Source organism: Canis lupus, chromosome 28 (genome assembly GCF_003254725.2).
Source record: "Canis lupus dingo isolate Sandy chromosome 28, ASM325472v2, whole genome shotgun sequence".
Classification (NCBI taxonomy): Eukaryota; Metazoa; Chordata; class Mammalia; order Carnivora; family Canidae; genus Canis; species Canis lupus.
In genome coordinates, this window is record NC_064270.1 from 16,738,452 (window position 1) to 16,753,417 (window position 14,966).

Here is a 14,966-nt window from a genome sequence, read left to right on the forward strand (position 1 = left end):
GCTCCCTTGGCTAGTCAGATTATAAAATGTTGCAAGGAAGACAAAAATGTGCGGAGAGGGCTTCTAGGAATTGGCCTGGACAAAGCTTGGGATATCAAGAGGGCAGATTGCCACCAACCTCCTTGGCCCTGCATCTGGCTCTAGTTAAGGTCTCTGCTGTCATCTTGGTTAGCCCAGATTCCTGGGGTGAGGGGGTATGTATGTATAGGCTGACTCATTGTCCTTGGCTGATTCAACACTAGCCATGATTTTTTGGAGGAGACCCAACACAACCATCAGCCACTGGAGGTCCAACCATCATCCCGAGAGACTGGTCCAACATAATCCAGTCTACTCTTCAGAAATAATAGTGAGGCCTTGGGGGCTGTGTGAGTCATCTCTGGCCAGGTGGGAAGACAGGCCCAAGGGAGGCTTGTGAGAAGTGGTGGGAAGTGGGTCTTAGCTTTGTTTCTATTTTAAATAAAGTTACCTTAAGAGAGACCTACAAGATCACTCATCAGTGGGTTTTAAAGTAACAGATGGGAGCACATTCTTCCCAATCTCCGACCCCACCCCTGTCCTGCAAATTTCATTTGGCACTTTTAAGACCTACCTTTTCCCAGCAAGAAAAGAAGAAAGGCCTTCGAACATCTCTGAGGTTTATGCACTTCCATCTTGCTGGAAGAGAGTTTGTTGTTGACAGCTTTATTTTCTGGTTTCTTTGTGGGGCTGCAGAGGAACATTAAAGGAATAGAAATGCCACTTATACTAGGAAAGCAGGGGCCCCACATTGTCCAGGAGGAAACAAAGTAGCCCTGAGCACAAATGAACAGAACACATGCATCTGGGGACAGGAAAACAATCAAGTTGATCTGATTTTCTTTGGGATGCTCCTCACCTTTTCCTGAGAGCTGAGACTGTTTACAGCCCAAACTCAAAGCTGACCTGGGGGTCCTCGAATTCTCTCTTGCCATGCAGGCCTTAAGAGCCACATCATTTCACTTTCAATGACTTAACACTCTCTACTGTTCTCTGGCTTATTTTTGGGCCATCAGTTTTGCCTTTCCCAAAAGACTCATGTCCTTGGGGACAGATCCCTCGTCTTACACTTCTATTCCCCACATAGCCCCTGACCCAGGGTGGAACACAAGCTGGGTGGTTCAATACTTGGCTAAAAATGCCTTTTCCTCGCTTTGGAGTCATAATGATGGAATAAATATGGTAAGATACTTGGTGGTGAATCCGTATGTACCAAGTTGGTGAGTACATATTATAGCAATGACCAGGAGGGAGGATCACTTCAAAGCAGACTTTATGCCCTGAGATGTTCACTGGTGTGTTGTTTGTAATAGCAAAAAAACTGGAGACATGTCACTGTCCCTCAGTAGGAGAGGCTGGGTCAATTAGGGTATGTCTGCGCATACAGGGAGATAGTAAGCAGCTATTTTGAAAAATAGGGTAGAACCAAATGTTGAAAAATGGTATCTAAGAAAAGTTAGATGGTAGGATGTAATTTATATAAAAGGGAAAGGGATGCATGCACACATGTGATACATACACAGAACAATTTTGGAAGGATACACAAGAGACTTCATCTTGGTTCCGGCTGGGTAATGACTGGAAAAGTAAGAGGTGGGTGCTTTTGTCTGTTACTTAATTTTTCTGTCATTGGTTGAATTTTTTTATTATGAGTCTACTGTTTTTGGGATCCCTGGGTGGCGCAGTGGTTTAGCGCCTGTCTTTGGCCCAGGGCGCGATCCTGGAGACCCGGGATCGAATCCCACATCGGGCTCCCAGTGCATGGAGCCTGCTCCTCCCTCTGCCTGTGTCTCTGCCTCTCTCTCTCTCTGTGTGACTATCATAAATAAATAAAAATTTAAAAAAATTAAAAAAAAAGAAATGTTTATGAGTCTACTGTTTTTATATAGAGAGAAAGTAACTAATTAGAAAAGCAAGCTATTTTTGGATGGCAATGAGAAAAGTTAACTCAAAAAGATGTCCTTCCCAGGGTGGGGGTCCTGGGGCAAGGCAAGAGGAGGGTGAAGTAGGGTGGGGACAAGGCAGGTGGTCATTGGCGCTCTCTGCTCCCGGTCTGCTGGCCAAAACAAACAACCTTCCAGCTCTATCCCATGAGATGGAGACCACGTGGAGCATGAGAATGTTCTGAATCACAGCCTATGGGGTGATTTCAGTTAGAACTTCCGGGACATTCACTGACCCTGCCACAGATGCCACCGACCCCACCCTGGATGCGGGCCATAAATCCCTGCAGCACCTGACACAGCACTGATCACATAGTTAGGGGCTTTGAGGTTTGGGGTAAATCTAGTTACTGTCTCACTCAAAAATCAACAATGGTTCACCACGGCTTGTTGTATGAAGTGCAAATTTACCTTGGCTCTGCCTTGAAGGCTCTTCTGTGATCAGCCCCAACATCTTCAAACTCATGTGCTAAAACTTCTCATTATCTGTCCACATATACACCAGCCCTGTGTGGATTCAGCCCTGGCTTTGCTGCTTACCCTTCTGTGCCTCAGCGTCCTCCTCTGGAAAATGGGAGGATTTTAACAGCACCCACACCATAGGGTTGACATGGGAATGAAATGATACGTAAGTGCACATAGAAGGGCGGCTGGCACAAAGTAGGTGCTACTTCAATGTTGCCTGCACCTATCATGCTCTCCCACCCTCACTCCATGGTTCTGGCTGGAACACTTGTCCTGCTCAGGTCCTATCCATATTTCAGAAGCTGTCTCAGGCAGGGCCTAATCCTTAACATCCCCGCCCAGGTAGCAGCAGTTCTTGGGCTTTCAGAATCACCTGGGGGACTTGGCAAAATGCAGATTCTTGTGCTGGACTCTTAGAGACTCACTCAAGTCTGCAGCGTGGCCAGAAGCCTTCACCCGTGTGATACCCAGGCACGGAGTGCGGGGCCACAGCTGGAGAAGCAGGCTCTAAGCTGGCTTCTCCTTTGGACCAGTGAGCAATGTGTTTCCATCCTTCTTTGGCCCATCCCAACCTACTCGATGTCTTGGCCTCGTAGCTGTACCCCTTTCAGCGTTGTCAAGAGGTGCAGCAAGCAGTGAGCGGATGCCCAGAGAGGTCAAGCATGCTTGGGAAAGGAGAGAACTTCTTCAGAGAAAGAGGCCTGGGTGTCCTCTGTGGGAAAGCCTATTAAATGCCCTCATGTACTAAAGCCTCCACTTAAAAGATAATCTCTTTCCTCAAAAACCACAAGCTGCGTGTTCCTTGTAGGTCCCCATGTGTTTGCACATTGAGCTCTGTGAAATCGGGTCTGGTGCAGGCAGCTACCACGTTCCCCTTCTGGAACTCTGCAGGCTGCTTCAGAGATGGGCTAGAAATGTTCTATTTTGTTATTTTTTTTTTTAAAGTTTCCTGAAAGCCCAAGAATCAGAAGGGAGTGAAAGCTTCCGCTGGTCAACAGGAAACCCTCCCTGCTCCCCAACTCTGCCCTGGGAATCTCACAGACTTCCTGAAGTTAAAACAAACACTGTGACCAGTTTCTACTCCTTGCAAGAATTTAATTCTTCCTTTAATATAAATAAGGCAGCATGAAACACTGAGAGCCCTGCTGCTTTCTGCTTCAGAAGCAGCTTTGGTACAAAAAAGATCCCCCCACCCCTGTCCCGCTAAGTTGTTATCTCTGCATAAACAAGGGGCCAGAAGGTAGTTTTTCAGTGAACTTTCCCCTGGAAGCCAAGGGGAAGCCGAGGGAGGTTCAGGTTCGGTCTTAGCTTCTGGAGGCTGGTTCCTGGCTGGGGGTCTCCTCTAAGCACAACGAGATAAGGATGAAAGGGGAAAGGCAAGGCACGGGCAATAATAAATACGGAAATTCCCCCTGATTCTGGAAACACATCACAACTGAATGGGGGTGTGGGCTGCTGTTGAGGGCCATGTGAGCTTAATCCTTCCTGGCAGCACCGGGCCACTGTGGTGCTGGGGACACACAGACCCAAGTCTGCACAGTCTGGCTGCAGCTCACGCGGAATGGTTCCTACAGGCTTCAGCACCCCATCACAGCCGAGCCTCCTGCTGCCAGTAAACCCTGTCAGGCAAACCGTCCATCTTCCGGAACCCTGGGGCCAGGTGAGAGCACCCTTAGGGAAGGGACAGGATCCTCACGGAGAGCCTGACACCCCTGTGGAACTGGGTATGCTGTCTGGCAGGCATGGCCAGCTTGAACCCCAGAGCAGATCCCAAGTGCTGGTTCAGGCGTTCTTGGCTTGCTGCAAGGGTAATGAGGCAGTGTCATGAGAGAAAGTCCCAAAGGGCCAGTGAAGCCACAGGTGGGGTTGGAGTGGCTTCCCAAGCCCCCTACACAGGCCCGGAGATAGGCTCGCTCCCACTGCTGGCTCTGGTGCCTGCTCAGTGACCAGGTAACCTCTGTGGGGCTCAGGGGCTGGGTTGGCAGCGCTGTCCTTGCACGTTCCCAGGCAGCCAAGTATCTCTGGGTCTTGGTCATCTGTGTGGCTGCCAAGGCTCATCCAGAAAGGGGGGTTCTTGTGCGGTGGGAGCGCCCCACTGGAACAAACAGATCTTGGGGCCCAGAGATGGAGCTGGGTATCCTCTTGCCTCCAGGCGTGCTCAGCTCTAGGACTGGGATCTTGCTGAGGAAAACTCAGGTCTATGGTATCCCTCATTTCTCAGCTCTGCTGTTTTCTCTGAACTGGGCATCAGAGGCAGAGCCCAGCACCCCTGGGCACAAGGTTCCACCCTTTGCCCCAGTCACCCTGTGTCTCTTGCAGCTTCCATCTTCAGTATCTGCCCTCCCCCACCACACAGATGATCAGAGACCAGCTGTTGGAGCTTGTCCCTAGCATGGTATGTGGCACCAATGCCACTCAGGGCACAGCACCCTGGGGGAAGGGGTGGGGAGAAGGGGGCGCACCTTAAGCGAGACACGTAGCTAAAAAAGCGGCCGATCGAAACTTCTCTCTGCCACCAAGTACCCACTTCTGTGCAACAAAGACATCGGCCCTTCTGGGCCTTGGACTTCTCCTATGTCTTTTCTCCAAATAGTTTAAAAAATGGCAGCCACAGGTGGGCCCCTCCTGTGCAGGCTGGAGATGGAAGGTTGCAAACTCCCAAAACTGTCCCATCCTGTCAGGGTGCAGGGTCTCAACACGTGTCCCCATCAGCACTCCTGTAGACCCTCTGTTGATATTCAAGTAAATGTAAAAGTCACACCCACGGCGATGTTTGTGCTGTCTTTACCTCAGTGACCAGAGAGTATCCTGTTGTCACCTTGGCCATATGGGGTGATCCAAAAGTAAGCTGCAAAGGATCAACCAGACGCAGACAATAGCCTCATCGGTAGGCCCCGGTGGCACGAGGGCAAACCAGCTCCCGGCTCGGGGTTCCGTTTCCTCCGTGCCGCGGGGCCTGGCTTCCTTGGCGGGCTGGGCCATGGCGCCCGGCAGGGCCCGCCTTCGTCCTGGGCCAGGGCCTGCAGATGCCCCCGGAGGTGTGGACGCGTGGGTGCCCCGCGCCCTGGCCCTCTGGGTGCTGGACGCTCTACAAGGCCGCAGCTTTGTGGGGCAGGCCGGGGTCTGAGGGGACGTGCAGGGAATACTCGCTGATGAGCACCGGCGCGTTCTTCAGCATCTCGTAGAAGGCGTCCACCGTCTTGCGGTAGAGACTTCGCTGCAGGACGAAGGGCCTGAAGAGGTTGAGAGGCTCGGCCCGGCGAACGGCCTCCGGGAGCCCCATGCCGTCGGGCACCTCGCGGTTGCCGATGAAGAAGTGATGGAGCTTCTTCTCCAGCAGGCTCTTCTCCAGGAAGCGGAGCAGCTCCCGCAGGCGAGCGTCCAGCTGCCCGGCCCTCCAGTCGGCCGGCCGGCGGCGGAGCAGGAGGTGCAGCAGGGCCGTCTTCAGGTGGTAGTTGCCGAGCCCGCTGCGGCCGGTCAGGCGGCTCTGCTTGGAGAGCAGGAAGGAGGCGATCTGCAGGCAGCTGAGGTGGCAGGCGCCCTCCGGCAGGGCCTTCGAGGTCACCCTGAGGAAGTGCCGCTCGTACACAGCGAAGGACAGGAGCCAGTCGCTGCTGGACGCCGGGGCCTCCCCCGAGGGCTCCCTGGGAAGGTGGGAGACAAAGTACAGGTCCGAGTCGTCACACTGGATCACCGGAATCAGGTGGAAGGGCATAAACTTCCCCGAGCGGAACTTGATCTTGAGGGAGCCGGGCCGGTCCAGCTGACCGAAGGCCAGGTCGAACTCGTACTTGTGGGCGATGCGGTGCCAGGCCCGGGTCAGGGCCATCTGGAACCACTTCATGACCCGCGCGGTGTCCAGGTACGGGGAGTCTCCGGCGCACAGCAGGCTCTCCAGCTCGCCGCCGGGCCGCGCCACGCTGCTCCTGCCGTGGAGGAGACACAGCATGTCGTCCCCGAGCGTGGTCTTGCCGCAGACGCAGCCCAGCGCACCCTCATCGGCCCTGACCACCCTGATCTGGCCGTAGCCCTGGCGGCCCAAGGGCACCGAGCGGCGGGAGCAGCAGAGCTCCGGGCGGAAGTGGTAGGGCTCGGGGGGCACGAAGGGCACAAAGAGCTCGCACAGCAGCGGCCTGTCCACCTGCCAGTTCTCGTACATGCTGTCCACGCCGATGAAGTCCTCCAGCTCCATGTCCGTGTCCCGGTTGCAGAGGCTCCTCAGGGCTTCCAGCAAGTCATCCACGAAGCCTTCCACGAACTCCCGGGTGCGGGCCGCGTCGGCCGTGGCGCCCCGGATGCAATGCTCATAAAAGTGGTGGAGGGTGGCCTTGTTGGGCAGGGTGAGGCCCCGGAGCGGGGCGCCGTCCAGGCCGGGCAGCTCGTCCTCGTCCCCGCCCAGGCACTCCGGGGAAGGCCCGTCCTGGTGGTCCTGCCGCCACACCTCGATCACCAGGAAGAGGATCATGCAGAGGGTGCTCCACAGGTCCCAGGCTGTGCGATTCTCATTCTGCTGCTGCCCTTCCTCTGCCACGTGCTCCAGGGCCTCCTTCTCAGCTGCCAGCCGGGCCACCTCCTCCTCCAGGCGGAGCTGCTCCAGCTGCAGCTTCTCCTGGTGCGCCTGCATCTTGCGGATGATCTCCTCCTCGTTCTCGGGCACTGTGGCATTCTCCCGGGGGAACAGCAGTGGGTGGTTGATGATGGCTGTCACCACCACCAGACACACCCGGAAGAGCCCCAGAGCCATGGCTGGAACTTTCCTGCCACACAGAGAGACAGATCAGTGGTCACACCGAGCTTCCCTCCGTGCCACTTCCTCCCCGGACCGTCACACCAAGCTCTGTCCCACTGCGTCGGTGACTGTCTTGTAGGTCTTCTCCCGCTCAGCCTGCAGTCCTACCTCCTCCCCCACTGCTGTGTCTCAGTGCAGCCTTGGAAGAGGGAACTACAAAGTCACACACCAGGAATCCCGGCTGAGCAACCCATGGAAGCTGTCCTGTTTCTGGAAGCACAACCCACTTTGGCCAGGAGCCAACCCTTTTCAGTGGTCCCCGTCCATGATCGGGTGGGGATAACTCCAACTCCAGCTACAGGGGTGAACATATAACCCAGGCCCAAACTATTCCACACCCCTGTCTCCACAGTGTGGATTCAGAGAGGAGCATAGGACCTCACTCCGGCCAATGTGAGACACAGAGAGATAGGATGTGCTGGGGCCGATGGGGAGAAAGACGGCCCTGGGGCCTAGGTTTGCCAGGGAGCAGGATCATCGCTGCCCATGGCTCTCCAGCTCCCGCAAAGGGGGGTCTGCTTGAGAGGGATGCCAACGTAGATACAAGCAGACTCCTTGGATACAGCTATGCCTGAAGCTGTTGCCTCTGGACTCATAAAGTCATGTAAGTCCATAGTTGCTTTGCTTTAAGTCAGTTTGAGCTGTTTTCCTATCACTTCAACCCACCTCCCCCCGGTTAATGCCGTGTAGCGAATGTGACTTTGCTCGAGGCAATAAAACCTAGTGGTTAAGAATAAGAAGGCTGAGTTCCAAGGCCAGCTCTGTCACTGATTAGCTGTGTGCCCTTGGACATGTTAACACACCTCTCTGAGACCCATTTTCCTTAATGGACAGGAGGAAAGCTATATGTAGTAACCACAGGGCGCAGTATTGAGGGATGTGGTGACCCATGCAAACTGCGTACACAGCACCGTGGATGGTGCACAGCATACATTTGTTGAATGGCAAGTGTTTTTGAACCAGTTTTGGGTCCTTGTCTTCCCCCACTGCACACCTCTCCTTCTGATCTGTAAGGCCTCATCCAAATTCAGACACTGACCTCCTCGACTTTTCCCAGGTCTCTCCCCAGGGCAATCTTGGATATAACCAGAGTGACTGAGTCATTGGATTTCCTTTCCTCTCATGAGTCGTCTAAACTTAAATCTCACTTCTTAAAATTGTGTTTCCACATGCCATTCCTCCAGGACAAATGGATTTTTAGATCTCAAGCCACCCCTTATAATTCTGGGAGTTTTTTAGATACGCTGAACCTGGGGCCCCATCCTGGGTCTGTTGAACCGGAATCTGCATTTTAATATCATCCCCATTAAAGTTTGAGAGGCACAGTCTTATGGGGTAAGCCTCACATTATACCCTCTCCTCTTGCCAAGTAACAATGAGCCTTTCCCATGCTTTGCCCTGCCCCCTTTCTGCCTGGGACCTCCGCTAGGAGAGCAAATGGCCAAATGAGGTTGTTGTTGGACTACAAAAGACACAGAAGGTTCCCCTGGCCACCCCCCAGCCTCGTATGCCAACACGCGCTTCTCCACATTGCTTGAGCCCCATTCCCTAACCTTGCATTTACACCCTTCCAACCACTTGTGCTGGTTCTTACCCTAATGGTGCCAAGAACAGGTGTGTGTCATCAGGTGAAGACAGCTCTGCAGGTTCTAGCCAGCAGTGCCAGGATGTACACGACTCGGGTTGCCACAGGTGGGTAAAGCCTGCTTCTCAGATGTGATTCTATCCCACACATAGCTGGACAACGAGCAGGAACCAAAAGCGGGATCCAGCGGTAGCAGAATTCAGTGTGCACATATATTCAGGCCCCAGAGGTGGACTTGGGGAGGAGAGGGAGGACAGGAGAAAGTGCAGGAAGTCAGATCGGAAGGGGTGTGGGGTGAGGAAGAAGTCCAGGGGGAAGCTAGCCAGCTTTTCTTCCCTAAGACAAGGAGTGGCTTGCTGGATAATTGCAGAAACAGGTCAGCCCTGGTTTCCACACAAGAGAAACATCAATGGAAAGTTTTGCCAGGGTGGTCCAAGGCAAAGCCACGAGGCAGGCTTACGAACGTGGATCAGGGTTTTAAGATAAAGGTGTGCAGTGCTAATAAGCACAGCACCAGGCAGCAGCCAGCTGGGAGAGAATTTGGAGGTTTTGAGGCCCTTGAGGGTCCCTGTACTATAGGCAGTCCCCTTTGGGCATAGCAGACCCTGACAGGTCACAGTAATAGTCCTGGGTGGCCCCTGACCCAGGAGGTTGGTCTCCAAGCCAACTCAGGGTAGGATGCCAGCAACTGGGGAATAGTGCCATCATCAAGCCTCCTCTTTCCCCAACAGCTTCCACGGGGCTACCTGTGTGCATCCTCGTGCCTTGTTCAAGGGCTGTAATGGCCTCCTTGTACTGGGACAGGCAAGGTTCAGAGCTCCAGACCAAATGGAGCCATCGACTCTGTATGGAAGGGGTTAGGAGGATGGATTTTGGATTCCAGAACCCAGCATGGGCACGTACTAGCTCTGTGACCTTGGACAAACCACCTAACTTCTTAGACTCTCAGTCTATTCATCTGTGAAATGGAAAGAATAATACCTGATGTTGGAAAGCTTGAACAAGATCATGCATATAAAGCCCTTAGCGAAATCCTTGCCCCTGAGCAAGTTTATAAAAGGGTCTCAGAGATGGGATGGGGAAACGCAAGGGCCCTGCCTGTACAGTTTCCTGATGGGCCATGCAGATGCCCCTACCAGGTACCCTGGCAGGAGGCAAGCAGCCCACAGTAACACTGACAGGAGTAGGGTTACAAGACTCACCCGAGCATGAGGGAGATGAGGTAGCAAAGTGGAAGGAGCCCGGGCTATAGAAACAGACAGGCCTGGGTTTGAAACGTGACTCTATCCTTGCCGAGTGGTCTTGCTTCATGGCACCACTGCTTTACCTTTGAGATGGAGCTAAGAGAAGTTCCTCCTTCCCAGGAAGGCTGAGTTAAGGGAGATAATCCAGTTCAGGTGCTTGGCACAGTGCCTAGCACAGAGTGGATGCCCTACATTAGCTCCTTCCCCCTAGGCTTCCACGGGCCTCTGTTTTCTCACCTGCTAAGCACCCCAGCCCTGCCAAGTGCTAAGGGGTGCGGAGGAAAGCACGCTCAAAAGTGCTTTGAAAGCACAAAATGCTCCTCTAGCATTGCTGTCCCTTGGCATGTCACTCTGCCCACCCTGCCCCCCAGCAAAGGGGAGAAGCCTTTGGAGCCTTGGATCCTCTTGGAGGTAGAGTCTGACTCACGTCAACTCCCTCCCAGGGATCAGATGAGATCCCAGTTGTCATTTTGCTCCTTTTAACGTCTGGGCAGGCAGGCTCTGCCTACGGCACCCTAAGGGGTGGGGAACAGGCTGTGGTTGCTCAGTGCTCACTAGATGGGGCAAAGTTGGAACCTCTGCTTCCCCTCCCCAAACCAAGCCACAGGGAACACTCCTCTGGGGGCCACAGGGCCAGAAGAATAAGGAGAAGGAACCAGAGTGGTGTGACTTTTATTGGAGACCACAGGGACAGGCAGGTATCTGGGAGCCTCTCCCCAAACTGTGGATACACATGCATGTATACACACACACACCCCTTCCCAAAGAGCCCCTTTCCTCTCAATTTCAAATTGTCCACTTCTCTCACCCCATGAGGCTGCCCCATACACGTGGCCTGAGCATCCAGTTGGGTTTGGCTTGAAAATTAACTTGGGTTACTCCTCGGGCTTTTGTCTGTCTGCTTGCCAGGAAGGCAGCAGGAAACCTGCTGAGTTCCTCTCCACCCCCCCGCTCCTGCCCACAGAGTGTGGTGGCCCATGCAGGTCACAGCTAAACTTAGCCTGGCAAAGAGCCAGGGTCACGAGGCAGCAGGGGCTGGGGCAGAGGGCTGCAGATGGTCAGGTCAGCCTGGACCATTGGTTTTCTCAGACCCTTATTCTGTGCCTGGCCAGAAGCCTCAGACCCTCCCTATCCCCTGGGGTCGATCACTCCTGCATCCCCCAGAGCCCTCCAGCACCCCAATCAGAGCTTAATCCAGTGAATTCCACTAGGAGTTGTCTAGTAGAGATTTGTTTCTGTTTATCAAACCCTCACTAGGCTGTGCTGGGTGCACTGTGACCCCCTTCCAAGTGGTAGGTGGTATCCCTGTTTCACAAACCTGTTAACCAAACCCAAGAGACGAAGCAATTCTCTAGCACACGACTAGAAAAGGCACAGCTGGGTTGAGATACCGTCTGTTCTGTTTCCACCCCGAAAGTCCACGTTCTTTCCACCCTGCTGTGTTTTCAGAGCACCTACTATGCACAAGGACCATGAGCCCAGCCTGATCCCAGGCACGGAGAGCACCACAACCCACATGTGGAGGCAGACAGCCACCAAGGCCTCACAGGACTTGAATGGGCTGGGGAGCGTTAATGGCACATGAGCAGTAGGCTATGAAAATGCAGAGGGAATTTCATTTCTGTTCTTTGGGGACCCCTCCTTGTCTGTGGACCTTCCCTGTGTCCCCCCTGCTGCAGAGACGTGGCTGTGCTAGCTTTTGGCTCCATATTGGTGAGAGCAGTGAGAGCCTGTTGTCCAGCCCCGTGTGTTCATCAACATCCCTTCTGACCTGTCACCCACCTACCCCCACTCGGGGCTGGGTGGCTGTGGCCTCAGCAGCAGAGGCACCCAGGACCCATTTCTCAGCAGCCAGCAGTCCCCTGGGACAGTGGTTCTCAAAATGTAGCACCGTGATCATCTGGGAACTTAGACATGCAAATGCTCAGATGCAATCCCAGTCCTGCTGATCAGAAATCCCAGGGCTGGGGCCCAGCACCTATGTCGCAAGGAGCCCTGTGGGTAGTTCCAGCACCCACTCAAGTCTGAGAACCAGCCCTGCCCAAGCCAGGCAGGCCTCCAGGAGGAGGAGGGTGCGGCTCCTGCGGTGCCCCTGCAGCCCAGAATCCTGCAGCTCGCCAGAGCTCTGCCCCACGCCCAGCTTGTCAGATGCAATTAGCTCAAGCGGCCCTAGCGTCATCGTCAGAGCTAAAAGGAACAGCTGAGTGGTTTCCTTATAAATAGAATAAAGGAAGGTGGGTTGATGGCAGGGGAAGCCACCTGTAGCCCAGATCCTGGGGGGTTTCTTGGGTCCCTCTCCCACTGCTGAGACTCTGCACCCTCTGAGGAAGAAGAGGCCAAAGAAGACAGAGCTGTCGTTAATTTTGGGCTGTGTGCCTGGTCTTGAGCTGGACTTTCTCAGTGCCAGCTGGCAAAGTACAGGACTGTTTGGGGGAAATCAAGCCACAAATTTAAGAAAGTCAGAATTTAGTGTATGCTCGTCTAAGCCCCATTTTACAGATGAGGAAACTAAAGAGACCTAAAGAGGAGACTCCTCTGAGCAGGAGTGGGGCGGGGAGGGTGTGGTTCAGGCTGGTGGGGTGAATCCCACATGGAGAGACAGGCCAGAGAAGTGGCGGCAGGTGCCCTGCAACAGCCGGTATGCATGAAGCTAAGCACTTTGAGTATATTTTGTCATTCGATTCTCGGAACATTAGTTCCATAGTCGCAACATCCTACCTTGTGAAGAGACTGACGGTCAGAAAGACCCACTGTGTGGCTTCTCAGATTCCCTGTCTGCAGGGAGCCTGTCCCCCTCCCTCAGTGCTCCTTCCATCCTCCCAGGGATGAGTGAGCCCTGCCACCTCCCAGGTATCACGGCCAGGCCAGCGGCAACCACTCAGATCATGGGGAAACTACTGTAGAGTCTGACCCTGCGTCTGTCTTGGGGGTGGAGTTTGGGCCCCGGAGAGCAAGAGAGCAAGCAGTCTGTCTGAAGCCCTGGTGAGGCTCTCCTGGGGTCTGGCTTGTCTGATCCCTGATTCCATGTCTCTTTCTAGCCCAGCCCATGCTGCGCCCCGGCGTCAAACAAGCTTCCCTGCCCAGCCCAGGGGCCCCTCCTCAGGGAGGACAAAATACATGCAGAGTAAGGAAGGGGTTTGTGGCTCTCACCGGCAGGCCTCCCTCGCCCATCTCAGAACTCCTGCAGCTCAGGCCACCTTCCCGCTCCCCCTTGTGTCACTTTGCCCACCAGTCCCTGCCTTCCTGGCTACAGTTCTAGCAAGTTCCCAAAGCTGAATGTCCTCTCACCTCCTCCAGGGCACCAGGCTTCGGGCAGCGCATGCAGCAGGCGCCCAGTATGCCAGTCAGAGCTGACTTATCATGCATTGGGGAGGAGATGGCCACTGCGGGGATGACATGTCTCCACAAACTCCTTTTTCTTCCCCTCAAGGCTGGGGGTGGGGTGTAAACGGACTCATCCTAGATGGCTCCCGCCCTTTCAGGACAGGAGTCTCCTACAGGAGAGGAGAAAGGCCTTGCAGCCTGGCCCACACCCCAGTGAGGGCATCTCTTGCTGAGGTTCCTCTTTGCCTGCACCCCAAATGGAGGAGGTGGGGTAGGGGAAAGGCTGAGCAGCACTGGGGAGGGGGCTGGGGCCTGGGGCCTCAAGCCTGACTGAGTAGGAGATGGAGGGCAGGCAAAGAAAGGAAGTGAGGAAAGAGGAAGGAAGAGAACCAACAAAGCATAATTGAGAAATGGGTTGAAGGGTGAGGTTCTGAGCCCCCAGTGTCTCTTCTCCATGTCCTTACAGCCACCCCCATTACCTTTCACCTCACTCCTCCCACTCAGCAGAACTTCTGTCTTGGCCGCCAGCCAAGTTCACCTTCCTCAGACCTGCCACCCTCACAGCCACTGAGGTCCTTCCCTTACCTGCTTTCAGTCACCCTTCCTGAAGGCAGGGGTTATAAGACCAAATGTGGGGGAGAGGGGTGGGGAAGGGGAGAGGTGACCATAGTAAATGGTCAAGGCTGCAGATGCTACAGATCCAAGTGATGCGCATGGGGTCAAATGGGGCCCACATGCTTTCCCTAAAGGGGAGAGCCACCACATGGCATGTGCTGTGTGTGGAGAATGGCATGATCTATTTTTTCCCCCCAAGAGAAGCCAGAAATCTGGATTTTATCAACATCCCTCAATTTTACAATGTTGGGTGCTATTTCAAAAATTCTTTGAAAACCATGGAAGCCACACAAAGTATGTCAGTGGGCCACCTAAAGTCCATGGGCCCTGGTCCACAAGCCCCCTTTATGTGCCTTCTTTCTCCTATTCACCGGAACTCCCCACTTCCTCAGCATCCTCAAGGCTGCCCTTGACCTTGGGACTCTCCTCACTCTTCCTCCTTGGCAATACGACCATCTACTATTTCCTCCGTGAATAGGACTCCCTGGAATAGCCCCCCTGGCTCGACCTTTCTCCCCAAACCCAGTCCTGACTGTATTCCAGCGTCTCCCAGTCATCCCAGCAGCCGCCCCCAGAATAATCATAACCGGCATTTATGAGGGCTGGCTATGTGCCAGGCCTTCTCCACAGCCAGGCCTTCTCCACAGCCTCTCCAGGGACTAGAAGAAAGCAAACTGTGGCCTAATGGGTGTGCACTAAGGAGCACTTGGTATTACTGTCTAAGGTCTACGGTCCCCAGGACTGGAGAACTGGACCCCCACTGCCCCTCCCTAACCCAGGGGACCTGAGTGAGCAGGGGCCTGGGCTCAGAAGAAGCAGGGGTCAAGACTGTACCCCAGTAGGGGTGCAGGAGAGAACAGGGAGGAGAGAAAACTCCCCTCCCTGCCATGCCCAGTAGAAGAGAGCCCATGGCAAAGTTTAGGCTGGGAAAGGAACAGCCTTCTCACCAAGGTGAGCTCTGCTGTCATCGCCCCGTGTCCACA

General features: G+C 54.3%; 1 protein-coding gene across 11 annotated transcripts in view; it reads right to left on the reverse strand.

Moving 5' to 3' along the window:
• The window catches only part of LOC112672291 (inositol 1,4,5-trisphosphate receptor interacting protein), a 33,118-nt gene that overhangs the window by 5,593 nt on the left and 12,559 nt on the right, over positions 1 to 14,966 (reverse strand). For 7 of the 11 annotated variants that reach the window (XM_025467132.3, XM_049103491.1, XM_049103490.1 and 4 more), the window contains 2 exons: positions 8,810 to 9,034; positions 3,501 to 7,183 (listed from right to left, as the gene is read on the reverse strand). In XM_025467132.3, the coding sequence (XP_025322917.1) occupies positions 5,515 to 7,170 (1,656 nt within the window). In that variant the 5' untranslated portion in view covers positions 7,171 to 7,183; positions 8,810 to 9,034 and the 3' untranslated portion in view covers positions 3,501 to 5,514. Of the gene's footprint in view, positions 1 to 592; positions 709 to 3,500; positions 7,184 to 8,809; positions 9,035 to 10,002; positions 10,170 to 13,332; positions 13,539 to 14,966 lie in introns of those variants that run through there. The other 4 variants (XR_004810058.2, XM_025467136.3, XM_025467131.3 and 1 more) reach the window with 4 other exon arrangements.